Consider the following 17,559-nt stretch of genomic DNA (forward strand, 5'->3'; position numbering starts at 1 on the left):
GAGCCGGGAAGTTTCTCCCGTGGGCGCTGGGTCGGAGCAACTTTCCCCGCACGGCCCCCGGAGCTCCGAGCGCTCCGGCTGCCCGCGGGCCGTGCGGGAGAAACGCGAGGAGGAGCTCGCTTCGGGGGAGGGGGAGATGGAGCCGGGGCGTGGGTAAGCCGCTCCCTTCTTCTTCCTCCTCCTCCTCCTCCTCCTCCTCCTCCTCCCCCCCCGCCGGCTGCTCCAGTCTGGCAGCCAGGCGGCCGCTGCCTCGGGCCGGAGCCGCCGCACTTGGGAAGCGACTCCCGGCCCCGGCGCTGCCGCCGGGATGGGGACGCCGCCGGCGGCTCCCGGATTGCTGCTGCTCCTCCTGGCCGGCACCGCGGGGCTCTGCCGGGCGCTCTTCTCCCTCCCGCTCCGCGTGTCCCACCCCGCCGCCCCCGCCGGGTCGCCGCCCGCCCCGGTGGTGCTGCGGCCGGCGAGCGGCAGCCGGCAGCAGGATGCCCCCGGGGCTGCGGACGGCTTGGCCTTGGCCTCGGATCCCGGCGGCACCCTCAACTTTTTAGCCATGGTGGAGAACCTCCAGGGAGACTCCGGCCGCGGCTACTACCTGGAGATGCTGATCGGGACCCCGCCGCAGGCGGTAGGAGCGGGCCGGGGGCTGCGGGCTGGGGGCGCTGGGAGGGATGGAGAGGAGGGGGCCAAACTTCTCCTGGGTGGGAGCGACTCGGCCGCCCCCCCCGGCTCCAACGCAACTTTGTCCCGGTGCTCGGCGCTGGCGCCTCCTCCCTTCCCCTTTCTCCCCCTCCCTTCCCGGGAGACGGAGCCGGTGCCTGGCGCGGGGGAGCGGCGGCAGCAGCAGAGACTTTCCGCGAACCCGCAGGGAGGAGAGAAAGGAGAGAAGCATCCCCGGCTGCCCTGTCCTGCCCTTGCTCGGGAAATCTGCGGATCTGGTCCCCAGGATTTCTTTTAGGCTGTGTCTCGGCGTTTGGATCCGAAGCGAGTTGCTCTGCCAGTCGAACTGACCGTGTTTTAGAGACAGAGGGTGCTTTTTTTGTTATTCTTTGCTTTTTTAAGCTGCTCTGCATCGTGATTGGGTGCTTTGCTAGATCTTCCCGGTGCTCCCTGGAGAATCACTCGGCATCTTCCTGCTAAACTAAGTGACGGCTGGGCACAACCAGCCCCTTCTGCCGGGAATCCATGTGTTGCTCATTAACGGGGCAAAGAACGTGTGTGTGTTCTGAATATTGTTTTCAGATAAACCGTGTTGCCTTGAATCTTCCCTCTCTGCCTCCACCAGTGTGGCTGAAGTTTGTTTCGAGTTGTTTTTTTTTTTTTTTGTTTTTTTTTTTTTTTTTTTTTTTTTTTTTTTTTTTTTTTTTTTTTTTTTTTTTTTGCCGTGTAGTTGCTCTTTCATCTGTGTCATGAGATCCCAGGAGGAGCGGTGCTGGGCTGCTGGTGGGATGACTAGTCAGCTGAGCGGGGATTAATTTCCTGAGAGCCCTCGGGGCTTTCCTTCAGAACTTTGTGTTTGCTTCAGGAGTTTAGGTCCTGAGGTTCCCAGTGTAGACACATAAAAAAAAAAAAAAAAAAAAAAAAAAAAAAAAAAAAATCTCTTTATTCTTCTGCTTAACTCCCCTACGTAATAAAAAAGCCAATGAATGCCGGAATGCGCAGCCAATGGGGAGCATTCAGCCGTCATTGCATTTTTGGATGTCTGTGAGCTCTTTCTTTTTTTGCCTCTCGAATGTAAGAGGATTGGCCACATCATCTCTCTAATCACAAGGTATCACACTGGGATCAATACATACATTGAGAAAGGCTGGCGTTGTTTTATGATCAATAAATAGAGATTTTTTAAAAAATTAAAACCCATAACTAGGTCTGACATATCAAGATGTGGCCCAGTAGCCACAGAGGCCATGAAATAATTTTTCCTCTGTTTTGAGTGATGCATATTTGACTAGTTCTGTAAGTGTGGTGTGGTGTGTGCTTCATAACTCCAGGGAACATTCAAACATTCAATATTGGCTTCTGCCAGAATCGAGGCACCAGATTTGATTGGACTAATCACCCAATTCAGCATATCTTAGATGAAAAAAATAACTTCAGGTAGGAAAAGTGACTATCAAGTATATTATCTCCTTACATGTCTAGGGGCATTCTGAAATGGGAAGAAATGCAGAAGGAAAAATGTGACAGGCCTTTAATAATATGACTAGAGGTCTAAGAGGGATAAATGTGCTGCCCTCAGTACACCCACAGGCTTCACTTATGCTTAACAGCTCGTATCACTTTTATTACAGGTGATGGAAGGTTTCAGCTAGACTTGCCTCTGATTTTTATTTTTTCCACATTAAAAAAACATGCTTTGAATCTGATTGCAAAGCTTTTACTACTTCAAACTAGTTCTGACTTCTTGCAAAGTTAATTATTTTAAAGACTACCACTGGTTTAGCACATGTGAGGTTTTATTCACAAGTAGACCCACTGAGGTTGTAAGTAAGATTATAAATGCTTCTGTTTCCCAAGTCAGATCTTGGTGTGTAATGACTCAGTGGAGTGCAGTTAGAATTTATTCTGTACTTTTGATGAGGATGAATTTATCTCATTCCCTGTCTGAAACAAGAAGACTTAAAGATCACAAATGTGCTTGCTGTTTTTCTGCTTTGCAATGAGTAGTATAAAGCTACAAAGCTGCTGCTGTTGGTACTTGAATGCTTCACATGCTGCTACTAAAAGCAAGTGTCTGCATAGTGCCAAGCGTTGGATTGTGTTAAGCTCCTTGGGCAAGTCGTTGCTGGAGTTGGGAGTGGGCTGTGCATGATGGTGTAGAAAAGGAAAATCTTTTCCTGATTTAAATGCTCCTCCCAACCTGACTTTGCTTCACGTCAGAAGCTGCGCTGCAGAGTGACGCTTGGACACCTTCCTTTGCTTTCCTTCCCCTCCAACTTGGGGCTTCCCAGCTGCCTGCCCGAGCCAGGCCTGTCCCAGGACTGCCAGCCCAGGGAGCAGGAGCACTGCCCTGACATTTTGCCAAGGAGGAAGGAGGATGCTGGCAGCGAGGAGCGGCGGAGCAGCGCGGCTGTGCTTCCACGCTCTCGGAGCAGGAAGGTGCATGGCACAGCTGCTGCTCTGCACGGGAGCAGAGAGGGAATGGGGCAATGCTCACAGGGCAGTGGTGGACCACGACCAAGTAGCAGGCTGTGAGAAGAGAAAGCAGATTTGATGTCGTGGTTACAGTAGAGTTGGTGCCCAGTGACTTCGGGAGCGTGTGCGTCAAGTGTTGGAAGCTGCTGTGCCAGAATGGGGAATGAACATTTGTGAAAGGCTTCAGCACTACAGGGCTTGCTTTACTGCTCAGCTGCATTTTTAGAAATTTTCCTTTTTTAATTCCTGTTCTTGGAAGGAAGCTACTATGACAGAATCTCGTTTTTCAGGTCATTTAAGGCATACTTTTTGGCTTTCGTTCCAATTCTGATTTGTCATATAGCAGATAAACACAGCACAGAACTGAGATTCACAATGGCAGTTCTGAAACACTTGTTCTGATGGTACAAAAATAGAGCAGCTGTGTGAAGTCAAAATTTATTTTATTTCCAAAACAGGAAACTTCAATGCAGTCAATCCAGTTTTGCAAAGTGTTTGCAGCCAAAGTATTTCTGATCATTTCCAGTTTTATGATACAGTATCCTTCCTAATCCTATCAGATCTCCAGACCAGCTACCAGGTTGGTGTCAAGTGTTATTACTCCCACTAATTCTTATTCATTCACATGTAGACCTACTTAAGAATTATGTGAAAGGTGAAAATGGTCTGTTGTATTGAAGGGTGTGATGTATTTGTCCCTTATTTCATGGATGTATTATTATGTGTCCTACTCCTGATGGATTATGGGCTTTATACCTGTCTGTATAGGTGCACTTCTTCCAGTTCCAGATTTAAATAAGAGGTGGCAAGAGCCCAATATGAATTGTGTGCAGTGTTCTTAGCTATTTCTTTAAATAATCTGATGGAATTCCTTTGCTCTATCTTTTATTATTTTGCCTACCCTGAGATTATAAGCACTGTGAGAAATTGAATCCAAGATCATTTAGATTTTTTTGCTATCTTCACTGCAGTTCTCTTCATATTAATTTTGTTTCTCCTACAAGCTTTTGACCAAAAGAATAGTCAAACACTTAAAAAAACCTCATGTCTTTCACAGCTTTCTTGAAGTCCATCTGGACTGCATTAAATGTTTGCAGGGACAGTACCACTGCTTCTTCTTGTCTCTTGTACAAGGTGGTGGTAGTCCTGCTGATCCCACTGCATTTCCAAGCTGTGTTTTTATGGAGAACAGGTAAATGTTATTCCTGCAGCTCTCTGTGGAAGAGAGGCCAGGCGTTCGGCCCCTGAGAGCTCCGGTCTGATTAACCACAGAAGGATCCAACTTGTGCTCTGAATGCCACAGCTCCTTTCTTTCAGTCTCAGCTTTTCATTCTGTTCGTGAAGAGGCTTTTAAATCTGCTGTTTATCCTAATGGCAGTTTGTTCTGTGCACAGGGTGAGCAAAAACCTCTTCTATAAACTTGCTCCCAAGTTTTAAGGTCAGTGTGGATGTTGGGTCTAACAGCCCCCACTGCAAAACACAAACTTCAGTTCCCACCTAATTGGTGGGAGGTTATTTTCCCTTCCATTTCTTCCAGCTATTAAAGAGAGGAATGATAAAGAAGGATATGTTTTAAATACCTCTAGTGTGTCATGGAGTCAGAATTTATGGCTTCGTGTTTTGAAGGTGATGTACACAGACATTAACAAGTTCTGAACTTGCAGCCATTATTCCTTAATTGGTGGTAGCTCTCATTCCCTGAGCGTTGAAAGGAATGAAGAAGTGAGGAAGGATTCAACTGCTCTTGTAATCTGATTTTTGGTGCTGTACTATTCCCTAACAAGCTCAGCTCCGCTTTCTTAATTTTTCTGAAAAGAGGCTCACTGTCTTTCTAGATACAAGGAGTTTTAAAATTTGATCTTTCTTTCTTCAAATATCAGAAGGCAGGTTCCATCTCAAGTGTCTCTTTCTGTCTTTTTTTTTTGTTTGTTTTTTTTTAGTAATTACTAAAGTCTTTTGTGTTTATTTTTGAGTTCTTTATGAAAGCTGAAAAAAACAAAAGGCTGAAAAGCAAAGACAAGATCTACAGTGCATTGGAGTGTTTTGAGGTGGCAGCGTCAAAATCCTTCCAGATCTGTCTAGTGGAAATAGTATTGAAATGCAAAAATATTCCCATTTTTAAATGGTGATTTGAGTCAATTTTGATTGTTTTTGTTGTTGGATACCTGCAAAATAAAAAGGACGAGGACCTGGCAGTTGTAATTCAGGACTAATACAGTGAACAGCTGTGGGCTGGTGGGCTGTGATGTGATTTTGACCCAAGACAAGCAAGCAAACATACCAGATTGGGGTTGACCAAAAAATTAGCATTCTAGCACTTTCTTCCATCCAAAATTAGCCCTGGCAAAAGAGGCTGCGTGGGGGTAGTAGAGCCTGTACTATAGAAATAACCCAAAATGTGAGTGCTGATTACACTGAATGGAAGAGGCTCACTGTGGTCATTCCTCAGGATGTGCTTCTCTCCCAGAGTTAGGGATTAGAGCCCCACTAACTGTTCCTTTCAAGGAGTTTTCTCCTCTTCAGAGAAGTGATGGAAACTTTATTATCCAGGGTCTCTGGTTGAGGCAATCCTGAATTCAGATCCTGGTGGGTCAGGGCAGAAGAGCTGTTGTGAGGAGCAGGGGTGGTGGAAATAGGTGTCAGGCTCACATTTTTTACCACTTTGCATTTCATTCCTTATCAAGGAAAAAGCATCAGTTAAATCTGGAAAGAGGAAAGTAGAGGGAGAGCAAATAACTGTTTTGCCTGAATAAAGTGTAAATTAGTTGGGATTTGGAGAAGAAATGAGATGAAAATGAAACAGCGGATGAAAGAAAACCCATGTGGAATTTCCATGTGTTTGGTTCATTTGGATTATTAAGGAAGAAATCTTTCTCTTCTTCTTTGGGTTTTTCTTGTGGGTTTTTTTTTACCCTTTTTCCCCCCTCTCTAACTAGAGGACTGTGAGCTCTAGGGATTGCATGTAGCAAGACAGATTTAAAAGCTACTACACCTTGCAGGGGTCTTCATTTTCTTGAAGAGCACTTATGACTTCGAGTATGTGAGGACACCTTAGCTATTACATTGCCTCCACATATTATAATTTTTGAAATGTCCTCACTCAGTGTAAGTGAAATGAGTCTGACCGAAGTGTTGTCTGGTCATTGTCAAGTACAGCTCTGTTTGAAAAAGGAAGCTGGTACAATGGCTCTCACATGTGCCTCTCCAGTGTGACTCGGACAGACCTCTCTCCCCCTTTCCCTACTGGCTGTAAAATACAGATTTAATTGTACAAACAACTTGTGTAAATAAGTGAAGGAACCTGTTGCTTCTATTTCAGTATAGATTAGGGCCTGAGATCAAATCTTCAAAGAAAAGGAGGCAGCTCTCAGCTGCCTTAAAAAAAGGAAGTGTTTTTTCCTGCTATTGACAGGCCTGTCCTTCGTCTTGCTGCTTTCCAGCCTGGGTTTGCTCTGTAGATCCAAGCTGATGAAGCAAACACAGAACAAGTTCTAAGGTCACTTTTACACCTGAATTTGTATCCATCAGCTCAGTGTCCTTCAAAGCACTTAAAGTAGCCCAGGACTAGATAGATCATAATTTCCTTTCTGCTCATGCCTCCACCACAGCCCACCGCGTGACTGGATCGCGGTTTTAAGGAGCTGGACTGGCAGGACCCGGCTCACTTGGGCTGGGAGCAGCCTAGCTGAGAGGAGAACCTCAGCATGAGCAACCCACTGTGCTTTTCCCTTGGCTCGAAAAGCTCGGGGAGCTCCTCCACGACTGGCAGCACCTGAAGGAGGTCAATGTAGGAGCTTGCCCTGGAGGAGATGTGCCAGAGACTGCCCACACAGCCACACCACAGACAGCAAACATCAGGCCTCAAGAAATAAGAAGCCACAACTAAGGCAGTTTATGGTGAGGAGCAAAGGATGAGCAAAGGACTCTGGGACCAATTGGGAGTGGCCATGGAGATCAACAGCCTGTGATTGGCCAGAAGGCTTCTAGAACATTCTGTGAGAGACTCTCTCTGTGTGTGTGTGTGTGTGTGTGTGTGTGTGTGTTTGTGGTCCCCACTTTGGGATATTCTGAAGCAGCCTCTTTATGTTTTGTTTTGCACCCCCATTTGTGCCCTTTTTATTTATTTCATAAGTATCTTCAGTGTTGGCGCTTCACTTGTACCCGTCCCTTCCTTGTTGCTGTGCCACGCGACCACAGCATCGTCGAGCTCCCGAGACCAGAGGGTCTCCTTGTGCACCCCACAGATCCCTTGGGGTGTTGTTGCCAGCCCATCTCCAGCTGCTCTGCTGCCAGCCGGGTCAGAGATCACCGGCGGCCGGACGCGCGCTGCAAGAGCTCCGGTCTGCACCAACCCCACAGCTTTGGTTTCGCTGCGGTGGCTCCCGCTTGGCACAGCGAGGGATGCAGCAGCCTGGCATCACCTGAGAGCCTGTCCCAGATTGAGAAGCAAGATGTATTCCATTTGCCATCTCTATGGTAGTTATCTTCGGTTAAGTTGGCAGTTTTCCTTATCTCTTTTACAACCATTTCTCCCTCCGGGGAGACATCTGCTGATAATGGGCTACTGAATGTCACTGTGTGACTGATAAGAACTGTAACATCCTATTTGGAGATGCTCCGCCCAGAGGGAGGAGCCAAGTATTCCTAACTGGATATAATCTGGGTTTTGGGGACACCAGACTCAGCCTTTCCACTGGTTCCCAAGAGGAGCAGCTGGGGTTTTCCACTGGACCTTCAGAGGAAGACTACACCCTTCCCTGACAGAACAAGAGGACACAGTCTCAAGCTGCGTCAGGGAAGGTACAGGTTGGATATTAGGAAAAAATTTTTCACTAGAAGAATAATAAAGTACTGGAATTGTCTTCCCAGGAAGGTGGTCGAATGACCATCTCTGGATGTGTTTAAAAAAAGACTGGGCATGGCACTTGGTGCTGTAGTCTAGGTGAGGTGTTAGGGCATAGGTTGGACTTGATGATCTTAGAGGTCTCTTCCAACCTCATTATTCTGTGATTCTGTGATTCTGTAATTCTACAGGATCACTGCTCCAACAGAACCACATCTGCCACTCCAGGAGGACTGCAGCCATTCCAATTTGGACTGCTACCAACATGCTGGCCAAAGGGGTGTCAGGTTGTATTCTGACTCTGTCAGTGGCTTTTCCTTTGTATCATTACATGTATTTTGTTTCTTTCCCTTTTCCTAATAAATTGTATTTCTGACTTGGAGTATCTCACTGGTTTTGCTTTCAAACCAGAACAGAGCCTCACCACTGAGCTCTGAAAACTTCTCCCCCTCAGGGTGAGAGCAGCTGTTGCTGCCCACAGGCCCAGCCAGTTCAGCAGCCTTGCCCCAGGTGTGGCTGTCTGATGGACTTTTGGCCATGCACGTCTGAGAGCAGCCACATAGCAAAGTCAGCTCTGGAACCTTCAGAAAGCATCAGGCCAGAGTCAATGTTTGCTCCCTCTTTTGCCAAAGGCTGATAAAATAGCACCTTTTTCCCCCTGGTCTCACTCCTCCCTCAGAGTTCTTCCCTCATTCTTCATTTTACCTGTCTTTCCTACTGCTCTCGCTGCCTTTTTTATGTCTAAGAGTATTTTATGGGGAGGGCAGCTGGGGATGAATGTTCTAGACTTTTATTTTGCTTTTTTTTAAAGAAATCCTTCTCTAACAGATGAAACCTGTGGGGTATCATGGGGAGGGAATTTGAGGAAAGCAAGCTAGATGGGGGAGAAAGATCTTATTCGAGTGAAAATTACAATTCACTGAATACAATTAATGTGTCATAATTAGGCCCTTTTGAAGGGAATCTGTTAAGACAGTAATTGCACTCTGCAATCCTTTTTTCCCTCACCACTGCTTACTAATAATTTGATATTGTGAAAAACAAATTACTTGTAGATTTTGTGCTCTTTGCTCAGCTTGCAAGTACTAAAATTAGTTGATTTTATTTAGCGTTATGGTTGGCTTATTTTTGTACCTATTTACTAGCAAAAACTGCTATTAAGCTAGATTGCATGTGTTCAGGGAAAATGCTGGTCTCACATCCTAGTCTGGTCTTATTTTAAAAGTGGAAAGGTATTAATGCTGCAGTAACACTTGGTAAGCTTCTCCTCCCTAAATACAGAGAAAAATCCATCCTTAGGGATCCAAAACGCCAAAACTGGCGTTTCTTGATTTAAAGAAAAAACATGACAATTGAAGAACTGAGAGTCACCTTTCCACTTGAGGGAGGGATTAAAGGCCAGCTCCTGCCATTTGACAAGGGAAAAATAATTGGATGCTTTTGTCAGCCATCTCTCAGGTAACTCCTTGATATTTGTGAGTGGATCTGCCTGTGAAAGTGGCTCTTAGCAGAGCACCTTGGAGCCCACCCAGTGCTCAGGCTCAGGTCAAGGCCAGATGTGAGAATTTTTTCACCACCCAGGCTCTTTCTGCTTCCTACTTTGCTTCCATAAGAAGCTTCGCACCAGAGATCAGGATTTGGGGTTTCTACAGGAACAAAAGGCTTACTTGCTTTGTCATCATATGGAAGCTTGGGTCCTGTGTGTGCCAACTTGAACATTTTATTGTGGCATTTGGGAAGAAAAAGAATTTGAAGAATGACATTGGAAGTAATAGTTTTGGCATAGAAAATAAAATATTGAGGTGTTTTGTTTTGACTGCAGGATTTGGATCTGTTTTCAAAATTGTGACTTTGTGAAATCTCGAGGGAGGTTTTTTTTCATCACTTTTTTTTTTTTCTATGTAAATGGAAACTTTACTTCCAGAATTCCATTATTTCTGTTGACACAGAAACCTTGAATGTCAGTGTCTGCAGTATAAGAAATTAACAGCTATGGCATCTTTTCAAGGCCAGATTGGATGGGGCTTTTAGAAACATGGTCTAGTGGAAGGTTCCCTGCCCATGGCAGGGGGTGAAATTAGATGATTTTTAACGTCCTCCCCAACCCAAACCATTCCATGATTCTATGATTCAAACCAGAGCACACTACAGCAGCTTGAGCTCTTCAGGGCAGTATTACTGTGCTGCCTAAGCGTGGTTTGGAAAGGCTGTGCTTTTATTCACTGTGCTGCCTGGTAGATGCCTGCTACAGGAAAGAGTGAAGTGTGAGGCGTGTCAGAAAATGATTCATCATTCCTACCTTTTCTCTGACTAAAGAGATTTTTATTTAATTCATTCATTTTTCTTCTCAACGACTCTCAGGTTGCAAATAAGACAGAGGAGTTCAAAGGTGGTCACACTTCCCAAAAGTCTGGGAGCTGCTGGAGCAATGTAACATCTGATGCAGTCACAGTGCTGCAGCTTAACTGTCAGAGAATAATCTTCTCATTACTTTTCAGAAGCAAAGTCCTTCAGGGAATAACACAAACATTTCACACGAACCAAAGTGCCAGGTTTTTGCATTAGAACCACTGAGATGAACCATGTGGGGGGTGGGGAAAGTTCACAAATTTTCTCAGGAGCTGTGGTTATGAACGCTGGTGTGTGCTACATGTTCCAGCGAAAATTAACTTTCGTTTGCACTCTGCTGAGCCTTCAGGTTTACCTTGAATGACCTTTGGTCATTGGCAAGTGACCAGATGCCAGTGGTACTTGCTGCAGCTTTTTGTCCAGGTTTGGGAGCTTTTCTCCATGGCAGTTGTGCACAACAGCACTTGCTGTTGCCAGTGGGCAAAATTCCACAACTCCAGTGCCCTGAGCACCATCAGCTCCAGTGGTGTGAATAGAATGGTTTGGGTTGAAAAGGATCCTCAAGACCATCCAATTCCAGCTCCCATCACACATCCATCAATCACACAGTGGGATGTAACCCCTGGCCAGAGTAGAAGGAAGTTCATTCCGACACTGGAATTGTTGCTGTGTGGAGGAATGGGTTGTAGAGAGCTGCTGTTATGGCGTGTCCGGGCAGACTTTATCAACCCGAGAGCATAACAAAGTCTTTTAACTTCCTGCCCTACAAACTCAATCTGGTATCTGGAAATGAAGCTGTGTTCCTGCATGCCTCTGTGTTCTCCTGTGTAATCAAGATTTTTATAGTGGAACTTGGTTAACAATTGTAATGATGTATGAGCCACGGGCGAAGCTGGTTCATTTCCCAGAGCTGCTGCCTCTCCAGCATTAGCCAGGGGAAAGAGTAAAGTATGAATGTTTGAGAAGGAGAGAGAGAAATAAACTACACCAATAGCAGGGGAGGAACAGTGCTGCTTTCAAAAAAGAGAATTTTTTTTAAAAGCATATCTTACTTCACTTGAGAATCAAAACGGCCTTTTAAATTGTCCTGCCAAATTTTTAAGTAAATCATTAGAAAAAATATGAATAAAAAGCATGATTCTTATTTTTAATTAATCAAACATATCATTGGTTAACAGCTTTTTCTTTCCTTTTTTTTTTTTCTTTTTTTTCCCCAATCAAATAGTCCTTCCTGCTAAATCATAATCATAAAGCTGATTTCTGCCTTTTAACTCCCTTGTATAATTCCAAGGAACACCCATGATGACAATCAAACTCTGCTTGGCAATATCCTAAATAGGTCAGGTGCAATGGGGAGCAAAAGCCTTCCGTCTGTTGTATTCCCTTTATTAATTGCCAGGGAAATAAAACCACTGGAGTTGCATCACCTTGTTTGTGCTCTGAGACCTGGGACTCCCTGTGCACATTCCTGTGGCCACCAAGGATGGCACAGAGCACTGGGAAGCTGCCTGGCCCTACACCTTGTCCCCAGAGGTGTGGCACAACTTTCCTAACAGGAAACACGATCAGAATAACCAAATTCCAGTCTTTGTGCCTGACATTGATGAACTTGTGGGTTTTATCTTGGTCTTTCCCTCCTTCCCTTCCTTTGCCTGCACTGTCAGATCCAGTCATGTCCCTTTACCATCCTACCAGCCCAGCAAGTGTGTGAAAGTGTGGGATGGTGGCTGTTTCTGGGCAGAAAGGGAGGAAAGAGGTGGGAGCTGCTATGACAGGTGAGGAAGAGATGGTTGAAGGTAGCTAAGAGGGTGGGATCAGCCTCTCCAGCTCCTCAGGCTGACACAACCAGATCTCGTGTTAAATAAAACCTGGCAGTGCTGCAAACCAGGCCTGAAGAACAAGTCCTGGCATTTTTATAGCAGAGGTCATGCCTTGAAGTACAGGGAGTCCATAGCTGGCTTTCCAAGGTGTGTGCTTGTTTATTTACCTCTCCATACCCAACATTCCTGGCCAGTCCAGGGATCTCACTGGGTGAATGTCTGTACTTTCCTGGCCTCCAGGAGGGACAGGCTGCTTTCAGAGCCCTGAACTTGTCTTAAGCAGCAAGCTGGGTGTTCCCATGGCATCATACCCATTGACTTCCATGTTTTGGGAAGGTTGGTTGCTTCGCTGTTGTGGTGAGCAGATAGAGAAACACCAGGGAAAACTTCTGCACTTTGGGTTTGTTACAGCGTTTTAGGAGAACAGGGTGGAAAATATCTCTAAGCATTCAGTGTCCTTGAAGAGAAGCACCAAAAAAACATGAGGAGGAATTCCTGAAAGCAGGCAGTAAGTGCAGCTAGGAGGATGCTCTAATGAGTGCTGCCCCACAGAGTGGGTATGGAAGTGCTGCTGGGAAGAGCTCGTTCCAGGGAGAACAGATAGACTTGATGAGTCAGGGGTGTCCTGCTTTCACCTCTCCTCCTCACAGCTCTCCAGGCTTTGAAAAACCTTTGCTAACAAACACTCATCTCCAAAACTAACATCTTGACAGAGGAGGGAAAAAAAAAAACCTGAAAAGAATCGTGTCACTACAAGAGCGAGGTGAAGGGGAGAGGAGAGGTAAGAGATCAGGCCTGGCATGCAGCCTTCTGAAAAATCTGATTTTTCTCACTGCTGTCCTGCAAGTCTCATTTTCTTTCTATTTGGCTCCAAACTGTAGCCTTTTTTCAGTGTTACTCACTACCTTCAAATCAAAGAATTATTAAATGGCTTGGGTCAGAAGAGAACTTCAAGATCATCTTGCTTCAACCCCCTGACATGGCACGGACACCTTCCACTGTCCCAGGCTGCTCCAAGCCCCATCCAGCCTGGCCTTGGACACTTCCAAGGATCCAGGGGCATCCAAAACTTCTCTGGGCAACCCGTGCCAGGGCCTCACCACCCTCACAGGGAAGTTTTCCCTAATATCCCATCTAACCCTACTCTCTTTCAGTTTGAAGCCATTCCCTATGTTCTTGTAAAGAGCATCTCTAAAAAACAAAACCAACCAAAAAAAAAACCTTCTTAAGTGTTGAAGGAGCGGCTTTGGCTTGGTTTCACATCTCCAATGCAATTTGAAAGCCAGGATCTTATTTAAAATTGAGCTTGAAGTTCAAATGTTTGGTATGAGGGAGACCTTTGAAAGAAAGTAGGAATAGAGGAGTGGGACTGAACCTCTGCTGCAGGGTTTCTGCCTGCTGCTGAAGGGCAAGGGGGCTGTGGTGTCTTTGGCAGAAGGGAGATTACAAAAAAATAGCAGTGCTCATGAGGCTAGGGATGCCTTCTAGCCTAAGCTCAAGAATATTAGGAATGGGCTTCATTCCCCTGATGAATTTTGTTATTTCCAGATGGCACAGTAAACATGGGCAGTGACTCACCTAGAGGGTGAGGAAGGTTTTAAGATTAGTCACTTCAAGCCTTCTTGAGTTTGCCTAGCATGGCTTGGCTCTGTACATATGTGTAAAACTGTTTTGGTATAATTGCAGTTGGAGGGTTGTTGATTTAGTTTCAAAAACAAGCTTCTTTTTTTTTTATGATAGGACTTCTGACGCTAGGTAGAGAAAAAGAGTTAAAAATGCCTTTTTTTTTTTTTTTTTTTTTTTTTTTTTGACAGCAGTTTCACTGAGTCTAATGAGCAATAGAAGAAAAGAATGACCTGACAAAATAAATTGGAAGCTAATTTTGGAGAGCAAAAGCCTCGGAAAATTGAAATTCTGAACTGAATGCAGCTTCTAACTGTAATCATTCACTGGGTATAATACATTAATGTAGGCTTACTGATTTCATTTCCTTAACCCAAGAAATAAAAAAAAAAAAAAGGCAAAAAGCTCTCCTTAATATTGTATTCTGAAAGGTAAGGTAGTAGCATGATTTCTCTTTTTTTTTTTTTCTTTGTGACTCCCTTAAAAAAGCCCAACCTCTAAAATTCTTTGACATGATTATACTTTTTAGAAAGATCATGCCCTAAGTAGTGCTGGTGAGCAGAACAGCCACAGCAGACATTTCACCTCAGACAGTGCCCTGTTTACTGTGGAAGCTCTCCCCCTCCTCAGGTCCTCCTACAGCATCCTTAGCTCCATCTGATGTCCCGAAGAGCTCAAAATCCTGCTGGACAGTGCCCAGCAGGTCTGCCCTGGGGTGGTGACACTCTCTGGTTTCCAAGTGAGAAGGAGTTTTATGCTGAGAAGGAGCCTGTGAAATGGGTGATGCCACTCACAACACATCCCCAAGAGTTAAGCTCTTTTTAGCTATGGAATTATTGAATTAATAGCCGTGTCTCCAGCACCTTAAGTCACCCTGTTCTCCAGGGAGGGAGGGGTGAGCTCTGGATGAGACTCTTGCTAATTTAGAACACAGGGCTTAGACTTAGCCTGTCTCTAAACCAAGGCTGCGTGGGCACTGGGATTCCTCTCGAGGCTTGCAGTTAAATGTGAGAGCTGCTTCCAGTGGCATTTGGCTTACAGCCTCCCTGTCTCGTCAGTGCTGTGCTGTAATTACCTAGAAATTGATTAATTTCGTTCCTTTACACCTACTAACAGGTGGAAACAGGCTTTTGGATTTAACAAGAGCTTTGTGTGCACTTAGGCGCAAATAGCTGCAAATAGCTGATGTATCATGCACTTGTTCTTGAATTTCAGAGTGTTTGTGGGGGTTTTGTTAATCCTCCATTTGTCTAGGCACTCATTATCTTTCCATTCAAGAACGTGTGTGGTATAAGTACAGCAAATGTACAGATTTTCCTCACTCAGATTTGGGAGGATTTCTGCGGCTCTCAGTGAGCACTAACTCTACTTGTGCTTAAGGGTTGGTGCCTAGCCTGGGGAAGGCTGATGAAGGCACCTCTTGATTTCCATGCAGGTTTGGCTCCCTTCTGAAGGTTTGGCTCCCTGGGGGTCTCTGTGGCACCCCTACATCTGTTAAAAGACTGTCACAAATTTCCTTCATCTTCTCAAGCCATTTAAAGCCTGTCAACGCTTATTTACAGGTGATTTTTCTCTACACCTCTAGATTATTGTTGTTACTCTGTAATTAGTCCAGATTTTCCTTAAAACCCAGTGCTTTGGGCAAAGCATGACTTCAGCTGCAGCTGGTTTATGTGAACTACAAGATTGCTACACCTGCTTTTGTCTATAGGGTGTGAGGTGGGAGAGAAACTCATATCTGGGGGGAGGAAATAAAAAAGAGGGAAAAAAAAGGTTAATCTTTTCAGAAAAGGCAATGAGACAAAATTGCTACGATTCACTCAGCTCTAAGATAAGCAAGTAATGGCTCATGTTCAACAGCAAAGCATGTTCATATAGCATGAATAGGATGGATGTGTTGTATGATAAATCTAGACACAGCAAATAAATTTCAGCCTGAAAAATAAGATAGCACATGAGAAGGCATGTGCAGAAAGAATGCTAATGTTTAGGGAACTGAGGGCATTGGCAGGAAGGAGAGCATAGAAATGAAGAATAGATATTTTGTTTTGTTACCAGGATTGATTGGCTGACTATTTTTTTTGTCTTTAAACCATAATAGCCTTCCCTTATTGTCAAAATGATAATATATATAAAGCACTTCCTGTAATATTTTTCTTCAAAATGACTATTCATCAGTCCCACAGTCAGATGCTCATATTTCAACTCACAATTTAGTTTAGCAAGTTTAGACTTCAGAGCAATCTGTCATTTTAGCATTTGTGTTTTTTATACAAATCTCCACTACAGAAGCATGCAGTGCTCTTAAACACGGATAGATTGGCTAATCCAGATAGTACTTTGTAATCTTCTGGCAAAGAAAGAGATTATTGCTTTTCAGGCAGGAAAAAAGAAATATTCCTTCTCTAGCAGTGCAGATCATGGAGAGATTGAGGGGAAAAACTCTTGGTCTTCTGCTGGGCCCAGTGAGGGTGTGAGAGTGTTTGGGAATAGATGTTTTAAGTGGCTAGAGAAGAGACTGAATGTGAAGATAGTAAATGCAAAAATAGTAAATGTAATTCTCAGGTCCTGGCACCACCTGGGAATGGAGTGAGGGGAATGGCAGCAAAGGCCAAACACTCTCTGGAGAGCTTGGTCTGCTTCTGGCACTGGTGCTCCTGTTAACTCCCCAGACTGCAAACACAGCACAGTTTCTGTGACAAACTTCTGCTGTTGTGAAAGCAGGAGTTATCTTTGCTGATAAACTTGACCTTCTGGTTTGCCCACGTTTTTGTGCAGCAATAAATCACCTTCCTTTGCATCCCCAGAGCTGCAGTAAAATGTGGGCACCACCTGCTGAACAAACGTCATTAGAAAATTAATCTCATTCTTTTTTTTTTTCTTTCCTCACAATGCCTCTCTTATGTTGGCTGCATGGGTGAACCCTTCTTGTGACCATGGGAGGGGTTTTTTGGAGGTAGGAGCAGATAGGTCTGTTTCCTCTGGTGAGGTGACATCACTCAGGGCAACACTGGAAATGCCCCTCCTGGACTTGGTGTAAAATGTGGGTCTGCCTTCCTCCTCCTCCTCCTCCAAGGTGAAGTATGATTCCATCCAAGCTGCAGAGGATCATTTGGTTTTGGGGTGAGGTGTTCTTCCAGTGCAGGGACTGCTTGTGAGCAGTGAGAAGTGGGAGAGTCCATCCTTGCCCCCGTGTTCATAGGCAGTGTGCCAGTCCAACAAATTTACCTATTTTTGTTTTCAGTCTTAACCTTTTAAACAAAGTACATATCATTCTGCAAGCAGAAATCTGTCATTGTGGAGGCTTTTCAGGTTTATGTCTGACTTTGCAGTCTTCTACATCTAGAAATGCTTCCAAAATTTTCTCTTAATTAATCTTTTAAATTGCTTTTATTTCTACATCTTCAGAGGAACAGATGAAGAATCTATATTAAAGCCTAGCCTTCTGATACTTTTTTTTTATTAGAAAGTAGGCTGTAAATGCTAACTCTAAGTAACAGAGGGGAGGAAAAAACCATAAAGTATGTTTGTGCTTAAAAAGCCACTGTATATTGTAACATTACTAATTTGTAGAAACAAATTACTGAAATAACCTGACTGACAGTCAGTGCCAATAATAACACGTAATAACTGTGGGCAAACACAGCATAGAGTTACTGGTGTTTTCTTTTCTGTGTGATGGTTGTAAGCAATTCTTGCCAGATGGGCTGATAATGTAATTAGGAATCATTGTGTTAAATGAGGCAGCATTTAAATTGCCAACTAATTTTCCTATCTATTAACCAGCTTGAAAAA

General features: G+C 44.6%; 1 protein-coding gene across 1 annotated transcript in view; it reads left to right on the forward strand.

The window, feature by feature from the left end:
- Positions 1-244: 244 nt before the first annotated feature.
- BACE2 (beta-secretase 2) overlaps positions 245-17,559 on the forward strand; it is a 50,510-nt gene continuing 33,195 nt past the window's right edge. The window contains exon 1 of the mRNA XM_053936665.1: positions 245-622. Within this exon, the coding sequence (XP_053792640.1) occupies positions 308-622 (315 nt within the window). The 5' untranslated portion in view covers positions 245-307. The remainder of the gene's footprint in view (positions 623-17,559) is intronic.

This window comes from Vidua chalybeata, chromosome 2 (assembly GCF_026979565.1).
Source record: "Vidua chalybeata isolate OUT-0048 chromosome 2, bVidCha1 merged haplotype, whole genome shotgun sequence".
Classification (NCBI taxonomy): domain Eukaryota; kingdom Metazoa; phylum Chordata; class Aves; order Passeriformes; family Viduidae; genus Vidua; species Vidua chalybeata.